The following is a 23,344-nucleotide window of genomic DNA, read 5'->3' on the forward strand; positions in this document are numbered from 1 at the left end:
TAGAAACTCAGACAATGGATAGGACCAGACAATGGAAATACATGATACTAAATTAGAAAACTCAGTCTCGCATCCCAAGGCTGATTTTTATCATTTTAGAATAGTTGCAGGCTCTGTTTGCAATGCACTGTTATTGATTTGGTTTAATGAGAATCCTAACTGGGAGGTTTGTAGAACAATTGTGTTTTTTCTTTTATGTCTAGATTGATAACTCTGATAGGCATCCTGGGCTTCTTGCTAAGTTTCCTTGAGATGAGGCCCTCCTGTGAAAAGTTTGAACTGGGTATTTCTCTGCTCATACTGTGTCCTGGATGCTCCAAGAACATGCTTTGAAGGGAAAGAACTGGTGAAGAATGCAAAGGAAAATAAGTTTCTGAAAATGTTGACTTCAAGTATTCAAATTACTTGGGATGCAAAATTAACTTTCACATAAGGCATTTATGTAGTAAATCCCAACAGGCATTTATCCTATTAGCAACTCAGAAGTTAGTCTTTTTGCAAGAACTTTTCTTCAAGCTTTGGAACAAAAGCCTGAAAAAGAATTCAAGAGAAAATTCTCTGAATTGAATCAGTATCTTGAACAAGAAGAAATTATTCTGTTCTCCTGTTTGAATATAGGTTTTAAATTAAGTATGGATTAAAGTATCTTTGCATCTAATTTGTGGTCTGTGAAAAAGAAAATGGGACAATTCCCATAAAAATGTCACTGAAATTGAGTAGTTTGATCACATTTCACAGTAAAATGAAAAATGCTGGAAAATTATTTAACTGGAAGTTCAAAAGATATGTGGATCAGGAATTGTTAGGGCTTAACCCAGCAGTGAAACAATGCACTTCTATGTATTACACTTAGGGTTAGCAATGTTTTGAGTAGCATAGTGCCATGCAAGAAGAGGCTTAAAATCAAGCAGAAAAATCGCTGTCAAGGCAGGCGAGTATGTGATTCTGGAACTCAGCCTGTTATAAGTAATGCTTTTTTGCTAGACAGTTAGATGGCATAGCTCTGGAAAAAAAAAAGTAAAAAAAGAAGTATGAGGTCTAGGAAAAAGCAGAGCGAAAGAATAAAGTCAGCGTTCATCTCTGTGCCAGCCAAAAGTCAGATAGTCACATGTGCTATGTCTGGTCAATAGTGCTCCAAGTCATTAAAATGTCATGTGACCTTTCTCTAAGCCAAGGATTTTTCTGTTTAAGAGATCAGGATTCTACCATGAAGCCAGTTTTAGACATTAGGCTAAAAAGACTTCAGATAAAAGACTTCCATTTGTTTGGGATAGTAACTCTGGAAAGACTTTTAAAGCTCTTTTAGGAAATGGGTCATTTTGGGTAAGACAAAGTGTTGTTTAGAGTTAGGATTATCTGGGAATTTTCATTATAGGATACTGTTTTTACGGCTTCATCTTTAACAGAACTTGATCCTGCTGTCTGAAGTTTCTGACACAAAGTAAATGTAAGATATCACACAAAACTAATGCCTGCATTTGAAAGGAGTGCTGCAGAACTGAAGAAGGTGAAGGACACAAGAATATTGGAGGATTGGAGAAGTCTAATTGCAAAGAAAAGTTTTCAGTGCTTCATAGGTTTCAACTTTTAAAAATAATTAAGGAAGTGTCTTGGTAACAGTTGATTAAGCACTAGGTGAAAGCACTGGCTATTAAGAAATTATTCAAAACAAGGGGAAAAGGCATAACAGGCATTCTTGGCTAGAAAAAGAAGAAGCAAAAGAAATTGAAAATTTGAAATTAATCACATAAGCTTAGTAGTGCTGGGGAATAGCCACCGAAACAAGTTTAGGAGAAAAATGAGGGGAGCTCTTCTGTTGTTTTCATCTTAAATCAATGCTTTTCTGGCACTTGTGCTTTTACCAAGCAAAGGTTACTGGCTTCAAAAAAATAGATAAGTGTACCAACTGCAGCATGAATCTTAATGCATATGATTTAATGGCTCAACTTCTGGCCATTTTAAAGTATGTATTCTTAGTAAAAGCATAACCTCTTTCTAAGAACAAAGTGGGACAAAACTGTGTGATTTTGTCCACTTAAAAAAGTCACAGTTACTGTGTTGAGAATTTTTTAATCTGAGAGAGAGTTAGGAGAAAGGCAGAGGCAGGAGAAAAGACTGAAGGAGCTACAGGGCTGGAATGCAGGAATGTGAGCATCTGGAATTTTGGAACTGACAACTGGAACACGGTTCTGTGGAGAGCGTGGGATGAGATTTTAGGGTCAGAGCTAGCCACAGTGGAACGGGTCATGGCTGTAGAGCTGTGGGATGGAAGCAAGAAGACTGAAGGAGCTGGGTCAGGGAGTAGAAAACTGCTCTATGATCACACATATGAAGACAATATCACGATACCACCAATGAAGAGCAAGAATACACTGGTGTTTCCAAACATGTCTGTTATTGGCATTCCAATTTAAAGTCTTGTAGATAATATATATAAGCACATTTTCTATTTTTATGTTTTTAATTTAACTGCTGTTATTTTTATACATGCTTATTGTGGCCTCTAAAGAATGTTATTTAGTTCTGGTGTCTAGTTGTAAAAGGTCCTTTTGAGTACAAATAAAAGCAGAATACGTATAGAGATTAAGAAATATACTCAGGTGGGGGAAGAGGGAAATTGATCAGAGGAAAAAAAAGTGAAAAAAAGAAATATTTATGCTGTCCTAGAAGACAATGCACAAGAAGCATGCTTTGAAGAACACATGGCAGCCATCCATAGATATATGTTACTCCAGTGTCTCAGATGATACTAATAAAAAAGGCGACAGTTGGTTAATAAATGATGAACAGATGTAGGCATTGCTGAAGGAAGCAAAAATGAGAAAAATGGCCAAAAGAGCATTTTATCTAAGAGTATCTCTAAGTTAAACCATGGTATATCTAGTAGATTCTGGAGTTGTCCTTGCTGAAAAATATTCCTGTGTCATTAGCATCACAGAGTTACAGAATTGTTTGGGTTGGAAAAGGCCTTTAAGATGATCAAGCCCAGCCATTAATCCAACACTGCCAAGTCCACTACTAAACCATGTCTTCAAGTGCCACGTCTACATATTTTTTAAATACCTCCAGGGCTGGTGACTCCACCACTTCCCTGGGCAGTCTGTTGAAATGCCTGACAACCCTTTCCATGAAGAAATGTTTCCTAATATCCAATCTAAACCTGCCCTGGTGCAACTTGAGACTATTTCCTCTTGTTCTGTCACTTGTTACCTGGGAGAAGAGACTGACACCCACCTCACTACAACCTCCTTTGGGGTACCTGTAGAGAGCAATAAGGTCTCCCCTGAGCCTCCTTTTCTCCAGGTTAAACACCCTCAGACACTCCTCATCAGACTTGTGCTCCAGACCCTTCCTCAGCCCTGTTGTCCTTTTCTGGACTCACTCCAGCCCCTCAATGTCCTTCTAGTAGTGAGTGGTCTAAAACTGAACCCAGGATTTGAGGTGCCTCCTCAGTGCCAAGTACAGAGACATGGTCACAGTCCTGGTCCTGCTGGCCACAGTGTTTCTGATAGAAGCCAGAATGCTGTTGGCTTTCTTAAAAACTCAGCCTTTAACAATGTGATTTTGGTAAGAACAGACAGATGTGTGGGAGGTTTCAGCAACTGGAAGAGAACCCATGACCACATGTATACATTCCCATCCCTATTGCAGCTTTCAGTGTTATTTTGATGCTTACGTGGTGTGCATTCTTGGCCCTAGAAAGCAGTCACATCTGTGTCTAAATCTGTTCCTGTGTATGGTCACACTTAAGTATGTTCTCAGTTTAATTACTCCAGTGGAAGGATATTGACAGGATATTTACAGATCTTGAACACTGATTGAGGAACAGGAAAAATCAGTTTGGGCTTCTCTGGATTTCATTTTTGTTTGAGAGTTTTGGTTCTCAGTATGTCCTGTGCTTGTCCTTCACAGGGTGGTCCAGGTGTCAGAGGTGCCAAAGGTCATCGTGGTGATCCAGGTCCAAAGGTACTTTATACAACACTCTACACCTGACTGACGCACAGGTTCTTGGTGTATCTCTGCTGCATGTAAACTTTGAAATGAATTCCAGATTGTCTCTGATGTTGTTGAAAAAAAACCATAGTGAAATGCCATTGGTGTTTAGTGTGTCTCTTTTCATAACAAGTGCTTGTTTTGTTTGTTCCTTGATAAAAGATATACAATTCAGAATGCTGCTTTCACAGCATAAATCATCATTTATTTAGTATTTATAAAGGAACTAGGCGGTTTTAAATTGAACCTTAACTGGCCAATCACATGGTAACTCATGTTTCAGATGTTTTTGAGTCTATTGGTATTTAATTATTCAAACAGAAGCTGCCTTTGTCCATATGATAAGTGTTTAACTTATGTCCTCTGTATTTTAGGGGCCGGATGGACCTCGAGGTGAAATTGGTGTTCCTGGACCGCAGGGACCTCCAGGACCACAAGGACCCAGTGGACTTTCTATTCAAGGGCTTCCAGTGAGACTGATAAAATCAATAGGCTTATTTCCTGTAATGTTTTAAACAGCACATATCTTCATCTAGACTGAAATACCTTTTGGTGTCCTGATCAGAATCTGAATTTCAATATTTGAGGTGAAATCACAGATTTGGGTTTGACCTGTAGGGAGTGTGGGTTCAATGCCAACATTTCTTTTTTTTTATTTGGATCTGAACTTTTAGTCAGCTGAAAGTATTTGATCACAGGTTGAATATGACCCAGGTATTAGCATCCAAGCCTGGAGGCAAGTGAAAAAAAAATGCAGTGGGGTTTGTAACATGGCACCAAACCAAAATGTAATATTTTATCTTTTTCTGGTTATGGTATGCTCATCACAGATCAGTTCTGACTTGAAGGGTATACCCAAGCAAGAACACCATATTCGCTGCCAAAATTAAGAAATATTCACTATGTTACAAAGTCTATCATCAGAGGAGGTGATTATGCCTGGGGTTTGCATTGCTGTGGTGAAAGAAGTGACAGAATTTAATTATAAAGACACATTGCTAGAATAATGAACCAGCAGCACATATGTTGTTTCATGTATGTCTCCAGTAGATGGGTACACACAGGCCTTGAAAAGTAGCAGATATATATGTTTCTCTACAAGATATTTTTTCAAAATTTATTACATTGTAATTTACTTTCTTCTTTTTATCCAGTCTATATGATACTGCTGTACAATATAACAATTTACCAAAACTGAATATTCTTGATGAGGGTCTAGTTTTGTCAGGTTGATTATGAAGTCTTTAAAAATGAGTTTTAATTTCTATATTTGTAAATTCTCCATTACAGTTTTGCAAATAAGAGTCTGTAGGTTTGCTTTCAGTGGAAAAAATAGTTTCTTTTTGGTTGCTTTGTTATTTTTTTCTAAAGAAGCTGAAAGGAACTATTAAAAATAGGGAAGTAACCTTGGTGTACTATGTGTGATTCTTGATTTGCAGGGGCCACCAGGTGAAAAGGGAGAGAAAGGAGATCTTGGTTTTCCTGGCTTGCAGGTATTCCCTAATTTATTATCTAACCTGTCACTTACTAAGTTTGAATATTGAATTGACATCATTGTGAATTTAGGGCACATATTGAAAACCACTGAGAAATCTGTTTTTGGGGTGAATTTGAATGGAGGTTTAGAAAGAGGAGGAATCTAGGGTATGCTGCTGTGCAGCGACCAAATCATTTGGGGCCTGAAGTACTGGATGTTTTCCTGTCTAACACTGAAATTGGGTCTTTCTAGACTCACAGCTGTGCATTTTAACAATGTGTGTTTACCCATCTCTCATTTCAGTGAAAAACCTTCTTCTCTTAATCTCTCCTATGGTCCCACCAATTGTTGGACTCCCTAGTTCCATTAATCCAAAACATTTATCCAAGGGCATGTCATATAGTTTGTCATGTATGTCAAATAAAGTAATTTATTTGGATTCTGTTAGTTTGGTCTCACCATTTGTCCTCCCTATATAATGCTTAGGGTGTCCCAGGAGCATCAGGTTCACCTGGAAGAGATGGAGCTCAAGGTCAAAGGGTAAGGTAAAATGAATATTTTACATGTATTCTGTTTCCATTCCATAATGGATATGTTTCCCAACATGGTTGACTTATTATAATTTATGTCACCTCAATAATTTCTGGAGTAATATCTCCATATCTCTGTGCCAATCAGAGCAGCAGTGGCAGGTGGATATCCTCCTGTCTGCTAGATGGAGGTTGAGAAATATGAGATGAGTAATGGGAAACTATACATGATGGTTGTGCTCAATGCATGGATGACACATGTTCAGCACTGCCAGTTAGTCCCTTTGTTTCTATGTTTAAAATTAGATGGTTGTTAAATGGTACAGAATTAATATGCAAACCAATGCAGTGATGTAAATTTGCTTTCTAACTAATTAATTAATAATGGAGACCACTGCAAGGAAATTCAGTACTGAATGTAGAACAATACCTGTAGAAACTGTTGTCATGAGGAAAAGGTGAAGAATAATACAAAAATGTAGTCAACCTTCTTCTGCTCCTAGTAAAGCATCTGAAGACACTTATGGTCTCTCTTGGAACCTGTAAAAAAAAAAAAATTCATATTCATTTGTGCAGTTAAACCTCTAAGTCCTTCTCTTGGTCTCCTTGGGGAACCATTTGTTTCACTATTGGTCAGGCACTGGAAAGTTATTGCTAGCATAGTACTAGGTTTCTGTCTACAGCAGAATTTCATTTTAAAATATGACTTTTCAGTTTCATTTCAACAAGATTTACATATTCATGATCCTTTTTTTGGATATGTTAATGTGACTTGAACTTCAGAGAAATCTGGACCTTTTTTGTTTTCCTGTCATTACCCTGAGACATTGTTATAAAAGAAAATAAATCCCTGTAGCAAAATATGTATTTGAGCTCACTAATATGAATTTAAACATTGGCGTGTCTTTATGTCTAAAAGCAATTCCACAGAAGTTACTGTGGAATTTGGGCAATACATAGATGAGCTTTTTCTCTAAAAATCAAGAAAAGAAAGCTTTTTTATTAAGATAAAAGTTTACACATTGTCATCAGATGAATAACCTAATTGAATGAAGAGCCTTCTAATTTTCAGTTCATTTGTGGTGAAATATGAAGGTAAATATACTCCTTTTGTCTGCCTCTTGGTACTGTGTTGTCTTCTTCCATAGGGAAGCTCATTTTTGCACATTTTTAATGTCTTCTTTTTGGCTGTATTGGAATGTTTCCCCCTAAATTTCCTGAGCTTGGTATCACCTCTTCATCTCCAGGTTAATAAAAACCTGGAGCCTGATGAACATTTGAATTTTTACCACATTCTATCTAATCTTGATCATGGATAGGTTGAGGTGACTTGCTGCTAAACTCTGTACATGAGTTGTATGTGTCTCCTCCTTCTGTATTCCTGATTATGAAGGACACTGAGGATTTTGTAGTTCAAGGGTCAGAGGACTCTGTGTTTTTACATTATTCTGTAGCTGACTCTGTATTTAGCAGTGCACACCCTCAGCCATGCCTTGGTGTCAACTGGCAGTTCAGAAGTGATCTAGTTTTCCCACACATGGAAGCAGCAGGTTGTTGCAGGGAAATAGTATTCCTGAGAAAAGCCAACAGGAAAACTAGTGCAGCAAAGGCTTTTGATACAGCCTGGAAAGGTCATGTGGTGCTTATTCTGTCGAATACCCTAGTGTTGCCTATAAAAAAAGGCAGGGCAGTTCCGTAAATTGCCAGTTTTTATAGATATGGTAATAATGCTTTGTTCATGTGTTCACTTTCTTCTGCTGTTAATCACAGGAGGTGAATAAACAGCCTAGAGCCCATAAAATTAGGTCTGTTAGCCTGTTATTGTCTCTTTGCGACCCTTATGCAATGTTGTCCAGCAGTAATTATTTCTATGGCAACAAATAATTATGTTTTACTGATTTTATGGTGTCGTAACTCATTTGATTCCTGTGAAGTTATGACAACATAAAATTGCTTTTAATGGGTGAAGATTCAAGCCAATTATTTCACTGCAGTCCCTTTGAAGGCTCAGCACTTGAGAGAGGCAGAATTCTGAAGGGCATAACTGCAGCAGCACAGGGGAACTGGAAAATTCCTGAGAAGTAAATTGCCTTTTTGTATAATGTTCCTTTTGTTGGGCTTCCTCCTGTTAAGCAAGATGTTTTGCAGCTATTATGCTACCAGAACTGAGATTTTCTATGTTATTCTTAGCTTAGCTATCATTTCCTCTGTAGTATTTATTGTTCATTGAAATATTTTAATTGTAGTGGTACCAGTGCTGCAAAGCACTTAAGCAGATGGCTAAATCACACAGATGTTAATGGCAGGTAATCATGGGACTGATACTTATTGGGGGATCTCTGAGGGCTTTGCTGAACTGGGTGTAATGTGATATTAGAATCATGAAGTCCTGAAATGGAGATTTTTTTCCTTCCAGTTGCTGGTAGTTGGAATCACTGCACTTGTATAGTTCTCTTTGGTTTGATTTCTAGTGTTCACACTTCCTGGTTTTGTTTTTGAAATCAGTTGAGAAAAAGATTTGTTTTTTCCCTTCTTAATGTTGTAATTCAACACTTAGTCTATAAAGCTGCTTTTTGTATTTCTGAAATTCTGCTTTTTAGTACCAGGTTTGTTTGTTTCTTCTTGGGTTTTAGAACCTCATCAAGAAATGGAACATCTTCCCTGAGCTTGTGTGAATTTATACAAATATCATTTTCATAAAGACACCCTCCCTAAGAAAAAGAGTGGGATGTAATAAAAATACTGCGTAAAAGTTGAGTCAGAGTACAAAAATGTATTCTCTGATAATAAAGCAAACATTCTGAGTATGCACGATAATATTTTATACCTGTATAGTAACTGGTTTAAAGCTACATCTCAGACTACACTAGGAACAGTCCACTCCCCTCTCATCTGCTTCCAGCTATAAAAGAGTGTCATAAAAGATTTTAAAACATAGATAATTAATTATTTTGTATTTTATAGCTGGAGCTGTGGTTTGGTGTCCTATCTTGCTGTCCCATATTTGTAGGTAGCAGTATAGAGAGGTTTTGCTGAAGACAACAGATTGTGTTTCTCAACCAGCTCTCCCAAACATTTCGTATTGAAAGACAGAACTTGAATTGCACTTGCAGCACATTCTGCTCTTTTACTGGATTAGGCAGTCATGGGGCTCAGGCTACAGTGGATTTTTTTCAAAAGCCTCTACATGAAACTCATTCAAGCCTGGGCTCATTAGCTTCACTTCAGTTTTTGCCAGTATCTAGTCCCGCTTGAAAAATCACCTCTCCACAAGTTCCCCAAACAAATTCAGACTACTGAAAGCTCAGGAGTTGATAATGAGGTCAGCAGCAGTACTGACTTCAGCAGACTTGAGATTTTACTGGTGATGCCTTTTGTTTTCTGGCAAATAAAATCCCTTATAAAAATTCTTTCTGAGCTATAGTGTTCCTCCACATTTTTTTTCCATGCCATTAGTGAAATATGTCTTAAGTTAGCTTTCCAAAATATTGTACATCTTGATTCTAAGACCTACATTCAAGGTCACACATCAAAATCTGTCCCATCCTGCTCTTGGACATGCAGCAACATGGGGGAGATTCAGTGGCTGTGTAGAGAGTTATTTCCATCCTGGATGGGACTGCATCAGACAGAAAGTGCTATTGTGGTATGTAATTCCCCCAGTCATTCCCTTTGGAATGTAGATGGTTAGGCAAAGAGGTGAATTCAATAAATGGGAGATTAAATAACATCTTTAAGGCTTCAGTGTTCAGAATAGAACTTTGTGAAATCTCACAGTGCTCTATTTTCTTCTACATTACACACACCAAAAATAATGGGAGAAAGAGCCAGAAGAAATACATTCCCAGTCTTCCTGCCAATTTCCTGGTACTTACTAATCTACTCTGCTCACTACTCACAAGTTCAAAATTAGTATCAGATCCTTTCTGGCCATGAGATGGTCTGAGTAACATCATCTTCAAACCCTGTTGGCAGCACAAACAAATCTCTTCAGCCTTTTACCTGTACGAGAGAATGGGTATTGCCATCCTTCTTTTTGAACCAGGATTCCCCTTGACTTCATTCGTATATAACAATTTTCACATCTAACAAATACAGTAGGAGGTGATCTTTTGTGGGTGATCCAAACACAATGCCAAGAGAAATAAACCCTAGGAGAATAGACAGGAGGTGATTCTTGAGCAGCCAAGAGTAAGAACACTACTCAGAAGAAGGAAATTGTGAAATATATTCCAAGGAAATGTAGCTCTGATCACACTGTTAATTCTACTCTGACTGGGATGGGAGAAGGGAGGGACATACAGTATTATTTTTCTTTAGAAGTTTGTGTGAATCCACACTAGATCCTAGAAGTCAGTGGAAAGCTCTACATTTCCCTCGTCCCAGTTAAACTCAGCTCTTATAAGGGTCCAACCAGTTTTCATAAATGCAGGTTTTACATATTTGCTTTATTAAGTGAGACATACTTATAAATTTGAAGATATGAGGTTTTACTGTTAGAAAAATCATAGCTTGTATTATCTTTTAGGGGCTTCCACATTACTATAAAAACATGAATAACTATTACTGGATTCTTCAAATCATTGTTCACAACTAAATGCTTCTTCCAGAGAATATTATAAACTGATTTTAAAATTTCCCGTGCATTTCAAAGTTCGTTTTACCATTTTCTGTTTCCTCTGGAAGTACCAATTTTGGAGACTGACCATACTTTGCTTTGCAAATTTATTTGAACTAGGCTTGCAGCCTTCTTCTCTATATGTCTTAAGACTACTGTGATAAAGATACTGTTTTATTTCAATGCCTCTTAGCTGTCACAGTTGGTTTAGTTCTTACTGTGATAGGAGAGCTGCTTTGGCCCTTGAAGCTTCACCAACCATCTGGCTACACTGTGAAATAGGAAAGTATTTCCTTATCAAGTCTAAGGATGCATAGATGGCATAATGTGAGTTGACTGTGTGGCTTATTGTATCATTGAAACACCCTTCTGGTGGAATTTTAAAATAACCTTTCCAGGTACATGGGAGATAATATTCCCCAGCCAGGGGCTTTTTTATGCCATATGATTGCAGATTTGACTAGTAGTTTCCAAATTATGTAAAGCATGAAAATAGTAGTTTTTGCTATATTAGTTACTAAAACCATGTCAGAAATAAAGTTTCAGGCAAAATGTACAAACCAAAAAAGTCAAGAATCTCTGAGGAACTGAGTAAAATGTTCTTTACTGTGTGTCATAAACCCTTTGAAACCCTCTCTTCCCTTCTACTCCTCCCACCTCCCTATTCTGGTCTTGTGCCAGAGATAACACCATATCTCTCCTTTATAGGCTGTGTAGTGATTAAAAAATTGACTTATCACCAGGCTGGTCAGAAACACATGCATTGTAGCATGTGGATACAAAATGTGCATATTGGTTCATTTGCAAGAATACTTTATTAATAGTGTATTTTCTTCTACATCTGGTCAGTCCTTTTTTTTATTTTTTTTTTTTTTTTTACTGATTTGCTTGCTTTCCAGTTTCCAAGTTATCTTTAGCTTTTGGCTCTCATTTCTGGAAGCTCTGAAGCACGTTCATAATGTAAACCACATGAGCATTCCCACTGCTTCCTGAATCAGGACCTCAGTGATAGCAAGTACATGTGTACAGTACTGCTGAGCAGAGAGATCGACTCTCAGTTGTGATCTTTCAGCACTTCATCAAGTGGGACTGTGAATAGCTGCAACCAGTGAGAACAGATGTAGTAACGTGACCTTGTGGTGGAGAGATTTGACAGTAAACCCTCCATTTATCTCCCTACAGAAAGTGAAATTTACTCAGAGGTGAAAATAGCCAGAACAAAGGATTTTGCATTGTTTCTTCTTACTTCAAATGTACTGAGAGTCTGACTGGACTTTTTTGGGTTTTTTTTTTAAATATTGGTGACACTATAGTTCCTTTTCAGAAATAAACTTTCCCCAGGACAAATAAAGGAATTTTTTTTCTAAGAAACCACTACCACCAGCTATTAATTTAATAAAACAGCAACAACAAAACAACAAAGCAAAACAAAAGAACAAAAAGTAAAAATTATCTTCTAAATGAAACAGAAAAGATTCATGAATTACATATAAAAATCTGTTAAAATTGCATTTATTTCTCCTTTATAGGGCTTTCCTGGCAAAGATGGACCCACAGGCCCACAAGGACCTCCTGGTCCAATGGTGAGTATTGACCATGGAATTCATTACTGTAAATGTCAGCAGGATTTGGGGGGATTATAGGTCACAATGTTATCTAGGCTACAGTGGATAGACCAAGGCCAAGGGAAGTTAAAATTCTCATGACGCGCAGAGTTGGCAGATAGCTACTTGTCCAGTGTCATGTCTTTCCGCTCTTATTTAGCTCAAGAAAAAATGTCTCCCATGGGAAAGGGAAATAATTATTCTGTCAGTAGATTGGTAGCTTGTTCTTAGTCAAGTAACTGCACTATATAGAGGGAGTTAGTCCTCTCAACATTTGGAACAAGACCTTTTTGTAAAAAGTTCAATTAGGACTGTTAGCTGAGGTGAACCGCCAAGTTTTGCTTGGGCTGGGGGCTGGAGGTAAGTGCAGGTGCTCTAATAGAGTAGTCAAAGAATATGGCAGAGTCCACTTTCAGCCTTCAAGGCAAGATGTATGTTGCCTTCAGAATCAGTCTCAGCCTTCTCAACTTGGGCAGCTAGGCAAAGTTAATGGTTTCTTGATAGATTTAAAATGTTAGGTGAAGCTGCTGATTCTATTGAGTATTCTCCAAGCCATCCTGTTGTTTTTACAAAGAATGTTCCAAGTCATCCTCCCTGAACATGGTATTGGCATCACAGGACTCAGTCTAGCAGTTCAGCAATTCATGCTTGTGACAAAAAGCAAACCAAGTTATTTTCTCAAGTGTTTTCCTCAGATCTGTGCTTTTGATGCTCTTTTCCCTGCAACATGTACTTCTTAGTTCCCTCTCCTGGTGTCTCTGCTCTTTAACAGACAGAACCATTGCTGTTCTGTCTGCTTTGTGCCCTTCTCATCTGGACTCATGAATGTTGATTGTCGTCACCACTGTTTTCTTTCCCTTTTTCCATGTAGGGCATACCTGGTGCTCCAGGTGTTCCAGGTGTCACTGGAAGCCAGGGGCCACAAGGTGATGTTGGAGCTCCTGTGAGTAAAATGAGTTAATATTTCTATATCTGCTGTTGTGCATTATTTGCTTTCTGGTCTTGGCTCCACTGCTTGACAGAACTCCTCAATATTTATAGCTTATGGCCTGTTTGCAGTTACTGGCTGAGTGACACATCATATTGGTCTTTTTTTGTTCATTCTTTATAATTACATTTATTTGTTGATCTTAGCTATAATATTTGGAATATAGGGACTAAAGAGTCAAAACACAAGATTAAAACACAGAAGTTAAAAACATAACTATGTGAATTTGTAGTCTTTGTGTAATTACTTTCTCCTTTTTTCCCTTTGCGCTTTAAGCAACCCCTGGGAAACTAAAGTACGCTATTTATTAGCCTGAATATTTCCAAAATATTATTCTGATTTTCAAACTGTGAAAATATTGCATAAATGAAAAACTGGCTTATGTGGTTGATCTGAGTTTACATCAGAACAAATGACTAATGACCAATGACTAAGGCTTTTTCTAGACTGGTATTATAAATTTGACCATTAGTTTCACTGAGTGGAAAATGACATTCTCTATACCTAAAATTAGTAGGAACTTCCAACATTGTCTTTCACATATTATTTTTTATTGCTATTTAAAAATGCCCCAGAACAAAAGAGTGTAACTGGAAGGAAGGAATGCAACTATGAAATGAGTGTGTAAATTATGTAAAAGAGAATATTTATATTTTCCCTGTTACAGTTCAGATAAAATTGTGTATTCACATTTTAACCTTCAACTACCTGGTTAATTATAAAGCCTGATCATTTTCTTTCTATACATAACAGTAAAAGTTCTATTTAATTTTTAAAGACACCAGAATGGGACACTGTGTGTTTCTGGCTCTATTTGTAGAATAGAATTATTTTTTTTTCAAAATCCAGTTTGGTTTGGAGATTTAGTCCAATGAAAGCATTTTTATTTGGTTAAGTGGAAATGAAGTTTACTGATAATATATAAGCAAAGATAAGAACCTAATGCCCAGTTCTGCATAGTTTCTGAGTGCAATCATGAAATCTACTAAGGAGATTTAATGAGCTATGGAACTTATTACTATCAATATATAACATGTTGACTATTCAGTTCCTGTCCAAACACATGTTCCAGATATTGAACTAAATTTCCTTGAGAGTAGATACTCCTATGAGTCATGTAAGAGCTCTGCTGTGCATGTTTAGATTCTGGTAGTTCAGAAAAAACAGCTAGGTGAGGGAAACATTACTGAGCTTCAACAAGTGTCTTTCCCAAAAGGTAGAGTAATAGAGAAGAGACCTTAGAAATAATCTTGCAGCCTTTGTAGCAGCTTTTTCTTTCCCAGGATAGAATAAGATGTGCTTTACCCATGTGTCGGTCAGCTGGTCACCTATTCATGCAGGAATTCCTTACTTCAGGAATTCCTGAGAAATGTGTAGCCTACCCCAAAACCTGCCATTGGTGAAGTTGTAACTGCTCTAGACAACTTGTTTCAATCCATAATAGTCCTTACCATCATTACAGTATCACATTGTCTTTAATGTCACATGTAATTTTCTGTGCAGTTTAATCCCATTGCTGACTGTTCAGAGTAGATGCAGAGACTCAGTGCAGTAAAAGCCACAATTTTCAGGCTGCTATTTTGCCTTAATTGTATCCATTTCAGCCATGTGAAATGCATCATGTGGTGACTGGCCCTTGCTGCCATTTTAGACAGGTGAATTCAGTGTGTGACAAACATGCAAGAAAGTCATTGTTGCCCTGTAATTGCTAAACATTTTGTTGAGTACTGAAATGGAGGAAGTGTATTTGTTACTGCCACATAACCTCCTGAAACCTTGTTTGTTTTCATCTTCCTTTACTGTGAATCTGCAAGGGAGACGAAGTTTAAGTGTAAAAAATTTTAAGCAGAACAAAATGAGATTTGATTTTGTGTTGTGTCATTTCATAGGGTCCTCCTGGAGCTAAGGGTGAAAGGGGTGAGCGGGTAAGTCTATGTTCATGTTAGCCATGGTTTTTTTCCTGTCTGACCTTTTGTCTCAGAAAAAATGGGTTTTTTTGACAATTTATGCTTCTCTGTGTTTACAGGCAGAATAGTTTTCTCTTTGCAGTCAAACAAACTCTTCTTCCTTTCCAGACATTGTCTTACATATAGCTACAATAATGTTTTGAAGGTGAGAGGTGTGTAGCATTAAGTATGTCTCCAAAATCTCATTAGGGTTACCTTCTCGGACCTCTGCTTGCTGGCTAAAAACAGTAATAGGAACCAGGGAAATCCCAAAATTTCCTTGACTTTTTTTTCTCATCTCTGAAGGTATAATCTCTCAGTGATAACAAATGGCTTTCATTGCTCTGATTGCTCTCAACACAGAATTGATGCAACAAATTGTTTTATGACACTGCTGCTGTTGTTACCCAGGGTGATCTCCAGTCCCAAGCAATGGTGCGTGCTGTTGCTCGTCAAGTGTGTGAACAGCTCATCCAGGGCAAGTACATCGACAGTTCATTTGCTTCTGTCTCTACAGTGCATCTTTTCCTGCCACAATAACTTACAAATATGATACTTTTCAAAGTATCTAAGGGGATCAGTTTGTTTTCGGCTAAGGCAGTCAAGACTTATGTTCCAACTAGATTTATGTTGGACTGGATTTATGTCCAACTAGAGCTGATTAGCATCAGCCATCTAAAAAAAAGCCTGAATTGCCTCCAAGCTATTATAGTATACAGAAACTCCTGCTGTAACAATTTTAACTTTTTATAGACATATAATACAAAAAAATCCCAAACCCTTACCAATGCAAGGAAATAAAAATCTACACAATAGTTATTCCATTGTCTGGGTGTCCCCTGAGCCGTTTCTCCACCAACAAGCACACAACTTCATAATATCAAAGCATGACAGACCACAGTCTTGAGAACCTGCCAGTGGTCTGTTCAAACTTTGCTGAACCAGATTTTCCACTGCAACATGAAAATTATTACATTTTTTCTCTGACAGGTCATATGGCAAGATATAACTCAATTCTGAACCAGATTCCAAGTCAGTCTGTCTCAACCCGCACCATCACAGGACCTCCTGGTGAGCCCGGTCGGCCAGGGGCTCCAGGACCACAGGGTGAGCAAGGATCACCAGGCATGCAAGGGTTTCCAGGAAGCCCTGGTCAACCAGGAAGACCAGGAGAAAGAGGTAGGCTTCATACTTCACACATTCAGAAATATACGTCCATTTCTTCATGCATTCTGATGGCTTTTATCTCCTGTCTAAATGTGAAAGCAACGGTTTTCTTGCTGGTTGATTGGTGAGTTTGACACAGACCATAAGGAAAGGTCTGGAAACTCTTGCTCATGAAGGTAATGCAGGCCTTGCTGAGTGTGATTTGGCAGGATCAGACAGAGGTTTAATGCCTGAACTGCTAAAGGTTGGTGGCATCTAATTGTGCACATCCCATCACATCGTGCTTTCATCTTAGTAGGACTCTGAAGTGAACTGGATCTCTAAATGTATAAGCAAAGGAGCTTTGAAGAAGCTCCTTTTGAAGCTGCAAGACTGACAGGTGCATGTTGGAGAGAGACTGAGCTTTTCTGCTAAACTTGAAGTGTGTCAGTCTAGGTATTTCTAAGTTATGATCATTTAAAAGGACCAAGGCTGGTAAGAAGGAAAAAATCCTAGTTTGAGAGACTGAGAGTATCAAGGAGAGGAAATGATGAGGTCAGAGAAAAGTAATACATTTAATATTTACAAGAATTCTCATCTATATTCTTATGTGTGGGCTAGATCCCTTTCTCCTTTCCTTCACCAGCATTGTCTAATAAAGAAACAAGCTCCATGTTTGATTTACTATCTCTCTGTGCAATCCTGGCAATCTTTGGTGTACCAGTGTATCACTAACCTCACAGAGGTAATACTGAGTAGGTCTGTAATTATGAAGGTGCTTCGAAGGCCATCAACAAAAGGAAGTGACAAAAAACTCAAGGCACACATGTGACATTTAAAAGCAGTGAATTGGTGTTATTGCTACAAAATCTACTCACTGGGATTTTAAAAATTAATTGCTATGAAGGCTGTTCAGTTCAGTAGCTTAGTACTTCCAGTTCACAGTAACCATGATAACAAGAGTTAAAACCCTGTTTTGAGAAGAAAGTCTTCCAGTGAACCTGTGAGTCTATGAGTTCTTTCTTCCCTCAAGACTGTCATTCCAATTATCTTTTTGAAAAAAAAGAGGCATGGATTTGGGTACTAGCCCCTCAGTTATGCTGCTGCCTGCTCCAACTGAGCAAAAACCAGCCACTGTCCAGAAAGAAGGAGGAATGAGGGAGCATGAGACAAGTAGAAAAGAATATTTGAAGAGACAGCAAATTGAGGAACTGACTGTAAAAGTGGTGGCCTGGAGACACTGAATGCAGAATTCAGAGTGCTTGCTTCCACACTAATACTAGCATATTTTAAATGTCTTCTTGGGAAGAGATTGTTTAAGCTAGGACTTCAGGAATGGAGGAACCAAAATGCCATGAAAAAGGAAACCCATCCAGCATGTAGCATGTACTTTCCATTGTATTTGTTGTGCTGGGGCCCAGACATGCATGTTGTACTACTATGAAATCAGAGTGATTAGATAGAGTCATTTAAATGAAACATGGTGTGGATTAACCCACTGCTGATAATATTAATGCCTGGGAAGCAGCATTTGCAGCAGAGTGAGTACAGAAAGGGTAAAAAAAGAATCTTACTCTTTTCCTCTCTATATAGATAATTGATGTTAGAAGGGGCTGATTTTGGCAGGCAGTGCTCATGGGGAGTTTCATACTTGGTGGAGAGCAAGCTCTTCTCAAGCACCCTCCAGAACTATCATCAGTCAGCCAGAGCTCTCTGCAGATTTTCATAAAGTGTGATGCCAAATGTTGGGAATGTTTTACAATATTTACAGCTTAAAATGAGATTGTTTTGAGAATCAAGAAGCCACATGTAAACTTAAAAGACAAAATAATTGGCTGGTTTATTTGGAGTGGAAATGGATTAAAATCCATTACATTCATGTAACTGGAGCCTTAAACAGAATCTGGAAGAGCAAGCAAGGAGCTCCTTCAGAAACTAGGGAAATGTATAGAATAATTTATTAGTCTTTGAGGATTTAATTTCTTCAGAAGCAACTGAATTTTTAGACTGATCTGTGCTTGATGTAGCAATAGTTTATTTAGCAGGAGGATACTTTTTGGCACAGACCCTTGTGATATTTCAGAATCCATTTCTAAGGAATTGCTCTGAGCTAATCCCAAAATGCAAATGCAAAAATTAAAAATTATTTTAAATGAGCTTCATGCTTGTGGAGAACATTGGAATATTTTTGTGCATTCCCAATTCTCACTTGATTCCTAACTACATATTATACAGGGAAGTAGCAGACTAAAATTGCTTTTCCTCTGGATGGAAGGGTTTATAAGTTTTCAGTGACTACAGAGAGGAGAGTAAATGGAGTCAGACCCCATGCCTTGGTGTGTCCTGAAGCACTGTTTGCATTTCACTTGTTTGGCAAACACAATGTAGAGTCCTGTCCTGAAGATCTCCAGCCAACCACCTGGAAGTCTTAGTGAGCAATATGTTTCTTTTCACTGATGTCATCAGCATTTTAGTTGTACATGAAGTCAATTTAATGCTCAAGACCAGTGCCAGATTAGCAACTCTGGAAGTCAGGCTCCACCTTTAAGTACAGAAAATGCACTGCCACAGAGCATACTAAGAAGTAATAGGTGTTAGAAGGGAAAAAACCCTGTTTGTTTATCTAGTAGTGTTGCTTTTTTCCCCCTCAAACTATTGGGATTGCTGCGAGAACCTCTAACAGACTCTGAGCTGATTGGTAAGGTGCTGGTGGAGTGGGAAGAGAAAAGGTGAGGGGAGGCTAAGTCCTTCTCCCTCCTCACCTTTCCTGCCTGCCACCCATTCAGTCCCAGACTGTGAGAAGGGGGCACTCTGGAAAGCAGTGTGGAACTAGTTAGAAATTGTGCACCAAAGAGAGCTTTACTGGAAAATGTCAGCAGTGAGAGACATCAGTGAACTTCCTGCTAACTTGCCTGGCCAATAGCTTCTTCTCCCTTGTTTGCTTTGTCACTCTGCCAAGTATTAATCAGATGTTTTGGAAAGAGGCTTAGATTGAAAGAGTATTTTGGAGTTTTGTTAGAAACCTCCACTTGAACTTCTAGGTCCAGGATGTCCCATTCCTGGGTGTATTCTCTTACTAGTATTGCACTGAGCTGGTCCTTCCAAGAAAGACCACCTCAGTGAGAAAGGACAAGTCATCTTCTTGACAGATTCAGTTCTCAGTGTCTGTTGCCAGCTGAGGCCACATTGTGTTATCAGGCCCTTACAGTACATAAACGGAGATAAATTACTAGAATTTTGCTCTCTTACATATTTTCATAGCTATAGAGGTTGGAAAAAACCCAAGCACTGATTATTCACAGCACTCATCTCTAATTTTAACTAGTTCACAGCACTGGTTTCTGTTCTTATTTCAGCTAGTTTGTACATCTTTTGTTTTGATTTTATGTTTATGAACTGGGACTTGAAGAACTAGTGCCTGGCTTCTGAGTGCTCAGCAAGTAGCTGAACTTCTGCAAAATGATATTAAAAACCCTCAAAGATTCAGCATAGCTTTTTCTTCTTCAATTTTTTTAAAGTTATTTTTATAATACATGGGTAATTTTCTCAACATTGAGGAAAAATGTTAAAGCTGTTCTAAAAATTACTCTGAGGCACTGGTAGCTTTCAGCTGCTGTGAAGTTCTTCTACTACTGGGTGGACTTTGGCTCTTAAGTGTCCTGAAGTGACACACAGAACTTGCGGCTACTCACCCTGTCCCACTATGATTCAAGTACAATAAATACCTAAGATGTCACTGGGAAAGTCACTGTTCTCAAGCACAGCTTCATCCTTATTTGATTCCTGGCTTCATATGAAAGAGTTAGTTAAATATGTGTTATCAAAAGCCACATGTTTACAGCTGTGATGGCAAAATTCCAGTGGAAGTAAGTGGAACTTTTGCCAGTTGAGTCAATTAAATATTTTTATTTCCAATTTTAACTTCATATGGATTAAAAAAACACGCCTATATTATTAAACATTATGGTGACAGCTGAACATCTTTAAAAGAGGACATTTTTGGTAGCAGTTTAATTGCAATATGCAGTTCTCACAGGACAGTGTTCTCTTAAAGAAAAAATTTGATAAGCAATACTTGAGATTTTCTTTTGTGCAGAAACCATGGAAATTTGATTTTCTTTGCTAGAGATTCTGTTCATGAGCTTGTTTTTGTTTTTAATAACTGATGCTATCAGAGGTATCTTTATTGGAGTGTTGGAAATAATTGATTTCTGTTGCTTGTGATCTCCACGGGGCTTAATTGAAGCCATCACTTATGTTGGATGAGGACAAGACATAAAAACGAGGTTAGCGTGAAAGGGGAGAGACAGTTTGATGGTATTGCTGAAGTATGTCCATAGCACAATTATGAAAGCAGTTCCTAGTTTCTGAAGGCACTCTAACTCAAATGACACGTTTTGATACATGCTTTCATCCCTGAGGGTGAGTAATCATTGCAGTATCCTACAAGGAGAGTGATGTCTTGTCTGGTTGGCTATGAAAGGAAAGGTGACCTTGGGTGAATTTTGAATGTTCTGTCATTTATTAGGAGCAAGTCATTAACTAAGGCCAAGAGGTCTGTGAGTCTGTTAATTATTCTCATTAAGGGGCTTTGGTGGAAAGTCCATTAGGGAAGCCCATAGAGTACTCAATTTTATCGCATGAGCATTTTGCCTTAGGAGTAGGATATTCTCACTTCAGTGGTTGTGTTCTCTTTAACTGGGGCAAACTTTACTGGAAATTAGACTGAAAGAAACCTGAGTTAGGCTTGTATCCTGGCTTTCAGTATTTGCTTTAGGAACTTGATATCCCTGTGATTTCAAAGAAGGTTTGCCCTGTACAAGACCTTCATCACTTGTTCCAGTATGAACACTTTATTCTTAGCCAGAGTAGCTTTGTTCCATATTTAGCATTTCTTCCTGCCATTTTATTCTGTGAACATCACATATGGGTGTGTGGTTTTGTGTGTGTTAAGAATAGAGTGCATGAAAGGCTGTGATAGGAAAACATTGTGGCTGTTGTCTTTGAAGTCACCAGGTAATGTTATCATATGGTAGGATAAGCAGTGGTCTGTGTAGATTCCAGATGGTTGTCATGGGCCAGTCTTCATAATGACAAAACCAATTCACACTTGCAGACTTTGCCTTTTGCAAATGGGAAGCCTTTCCATTCAGGTCATGTGTGGTAAGAGACAATTTGTATATGTTTACCTGGTTATAAGGCCTGCAGCACAAGTAGAGAATTTCAACAGATGGGTTGTTTCATATCATAGAATCACAGAATCAGTCAGGTTGGAAAAGACCTCTGAGGTCATCGAGTCCAACCTATGCTGGACCACAATGTCAACTAGACCATGGCACCAAGTGCCATATACAGTCTCTCCTTGAACACCTCCAGGGATGGTGACTCCACCAACTCCCTGGGCAGTACATTCAAATGTCTAATCACCCTTCCCATGAAGAAATTATTCCTAATGTCTAACCTAAACCTCCCCTGACACAGCTTGAGGCTTTGTCCTCTTGGCCTGTCACTAGTTGCCTGGGAGAAGAGACTGATCCCACCTGGCTACAACCTCCTTTCAGGTAGTCGTAGAGAGTGATAAGTCTCCCCTGAGCCTCCTTTTCTCCAGGATATGTTTGAAACAAGCCAGGCTAAGAAAATTTTAGGTATCTGGTAACTCATCCCCACTCTCTCCCCAAAAAAACCCTAAAAATAATTGTGCAGTCAAAGGAAATAAAAGGCACAAAAGGGAAACAGGAAATACCTTAACTATGCCAGGACAGTGGCAAAAAGCCTTGTAGAGGTAAGACAAAGAGCTCATCATGCTTGAGTTAAAAATGATGTCCTCAGTGTGGAGTTACTGGTTGCATCAGTGTGGCCTGTGTTTTCCACATGATATGTTGCCCTGAAAGCCTCTGGTTCTGTAGAAGACCCAGAACTCCTCAGCAGATACTGAATCCCCTGCAGTTCAGCAGACTCTTATGGGAGCTATTCTAAGTACATTTTTTTCCACAATTGGACTTCGTATTTACTTACTTGCTTCCATCAGAAATTAGCTTCTGAAGGTAAAAATAAATACTCTATGACTCCTTTCAAAAATGAGGTATTCTCCAGCCATTTTGCCCTAAGATGTAACAGTAACCTGAGCAGAGGGGAAGGAAGGAGCCCAGTCAGTTGAAATTGTATGTACTGCTCCATCCAGGCAGTAGCTGTTTGCTTTCTGCTTTGTGTTGAAGGTGCCCTATATTGGCTTTGACTCTGAAAATCAGAGGGAAAGCTTTGGGGAAGATGTGAAGCAGGGAGAGTAATTACCAGTGCTGGGAGGGAGGTCTGGAAAATGGGGGGGAAGTCCCACAAACCAGGCTGGATTTTGTGTCTTTGAACCGTCCAAATCAAACACAGACTTTAATGAGAATTTCCAAGTCACCGGTGGAAACTCAGGATTTGGAATTTATAGTTTTGACACCTACTATAGTTTGCCACCACTCATTGTGGTGGCTGCATATAGAAAGTGTTTTATAGGATGCCACAGTGCAGTGCAGAAGGAGATGGAAAGCTGGAAGAAGGCAGTGCCTTCTCTGAACTATTCAGTTTGTAATCTCCATGGATCAGATTCAAGGATAGAAATTTAGTGCTGTAAGCAAGTACAGGAACACAACTCACTGGCTGTGCATGTTGGAACATCAGTTCCATGACTGGGAAACACTTGGACTGGTCTTTATTGAGGGGGGAGGAGTGGGCAGATTTTGACTGTGCTGAAATTCCTTTCTTGCATTTTAGCAAGACTACCATAACCCATGACAGCTCTCTCAATGTATGTGTAGAACCACCTTGTGCTTAACCACTCTTTGGTGGGTGAATGCTTGAAGGAAAACTGGCTGTAGCATTAAAAATTTTACTTATCTGGGCCACACAATAATTTATAAACAGCTTTGAGGCTCTGAGGATTCTTCTGACTTACAATGGTTGCACCTTGGTACAGTCAAGAGGCAGCTTTCCAGCAGGAAGTGCAGACTGAACACTGGCTGATGCCTCTGCATACCACCTTGATGAAACCACCCTG

The 23,344-nt window shown here is 38.6% G+C and overlaps 1 protein-coding gene across 1 annotated transcript in view; it reads left to right on the forward strand.

The window, feature by feature from the left end:
- COL14A1 (collagen, type XIV, alpha 1) overlaps positions 1–23,344 on the forward strand; it is a 112,936-nt gene that overhangs the window by 86,077 nt on the left and 3,515 nt on the right. The window contains exons 36-44 of the mRNA XM_009079201.1: positions 3,913–3,966; positions 4,368–4,463; positions 5,433–5,486; positions 5,957–6,010; positions 12,148–12,201; positions 13,094–13,165; positions 15,100–15,135; positions 15,568–15,634; positions 16,147–16,335. Coding sequence (XP_009077449.1) covers positions 3,913–3,966; positions 4,368–4,463; positions 5,433–5,486; positions 5,957–6,010; positions 12,148–12,201; positions 13,094–13,165; positions 15,100–15,135; positions 15,568–15,634; positions 16,147–16,335 — 676 coding nt within the window. The remainder of the gene's footprint in view (positions 1–3,912; positions 3,967–4,367; positions 4,464–5,432; positions 5,487–5,956; positions 6,011–12,147; positions 12,202–13,093; positions 13,166–15,099; positions 15,136–15,567; positions 15,635–16,146; positions 16,336–23,344) is intronic.

Source organism: Acanthisitta chloris, unplaced genomic scaffold (genome assembly GCF_000695815.1).
Source record: "Acanthisitta chloris isolate BGI_N310 unplaced genomic scaffold, ASM69581v1 scaffold3927, whole genome shotgun sequence".
Taxonomy (NCBI): domain Eukaryota; kingdom Metazoa; phylum Chordata; class Aves; order Passeriformes; family Acanthisittidae; genus Acanthisitta; species Acanthisitta chloris.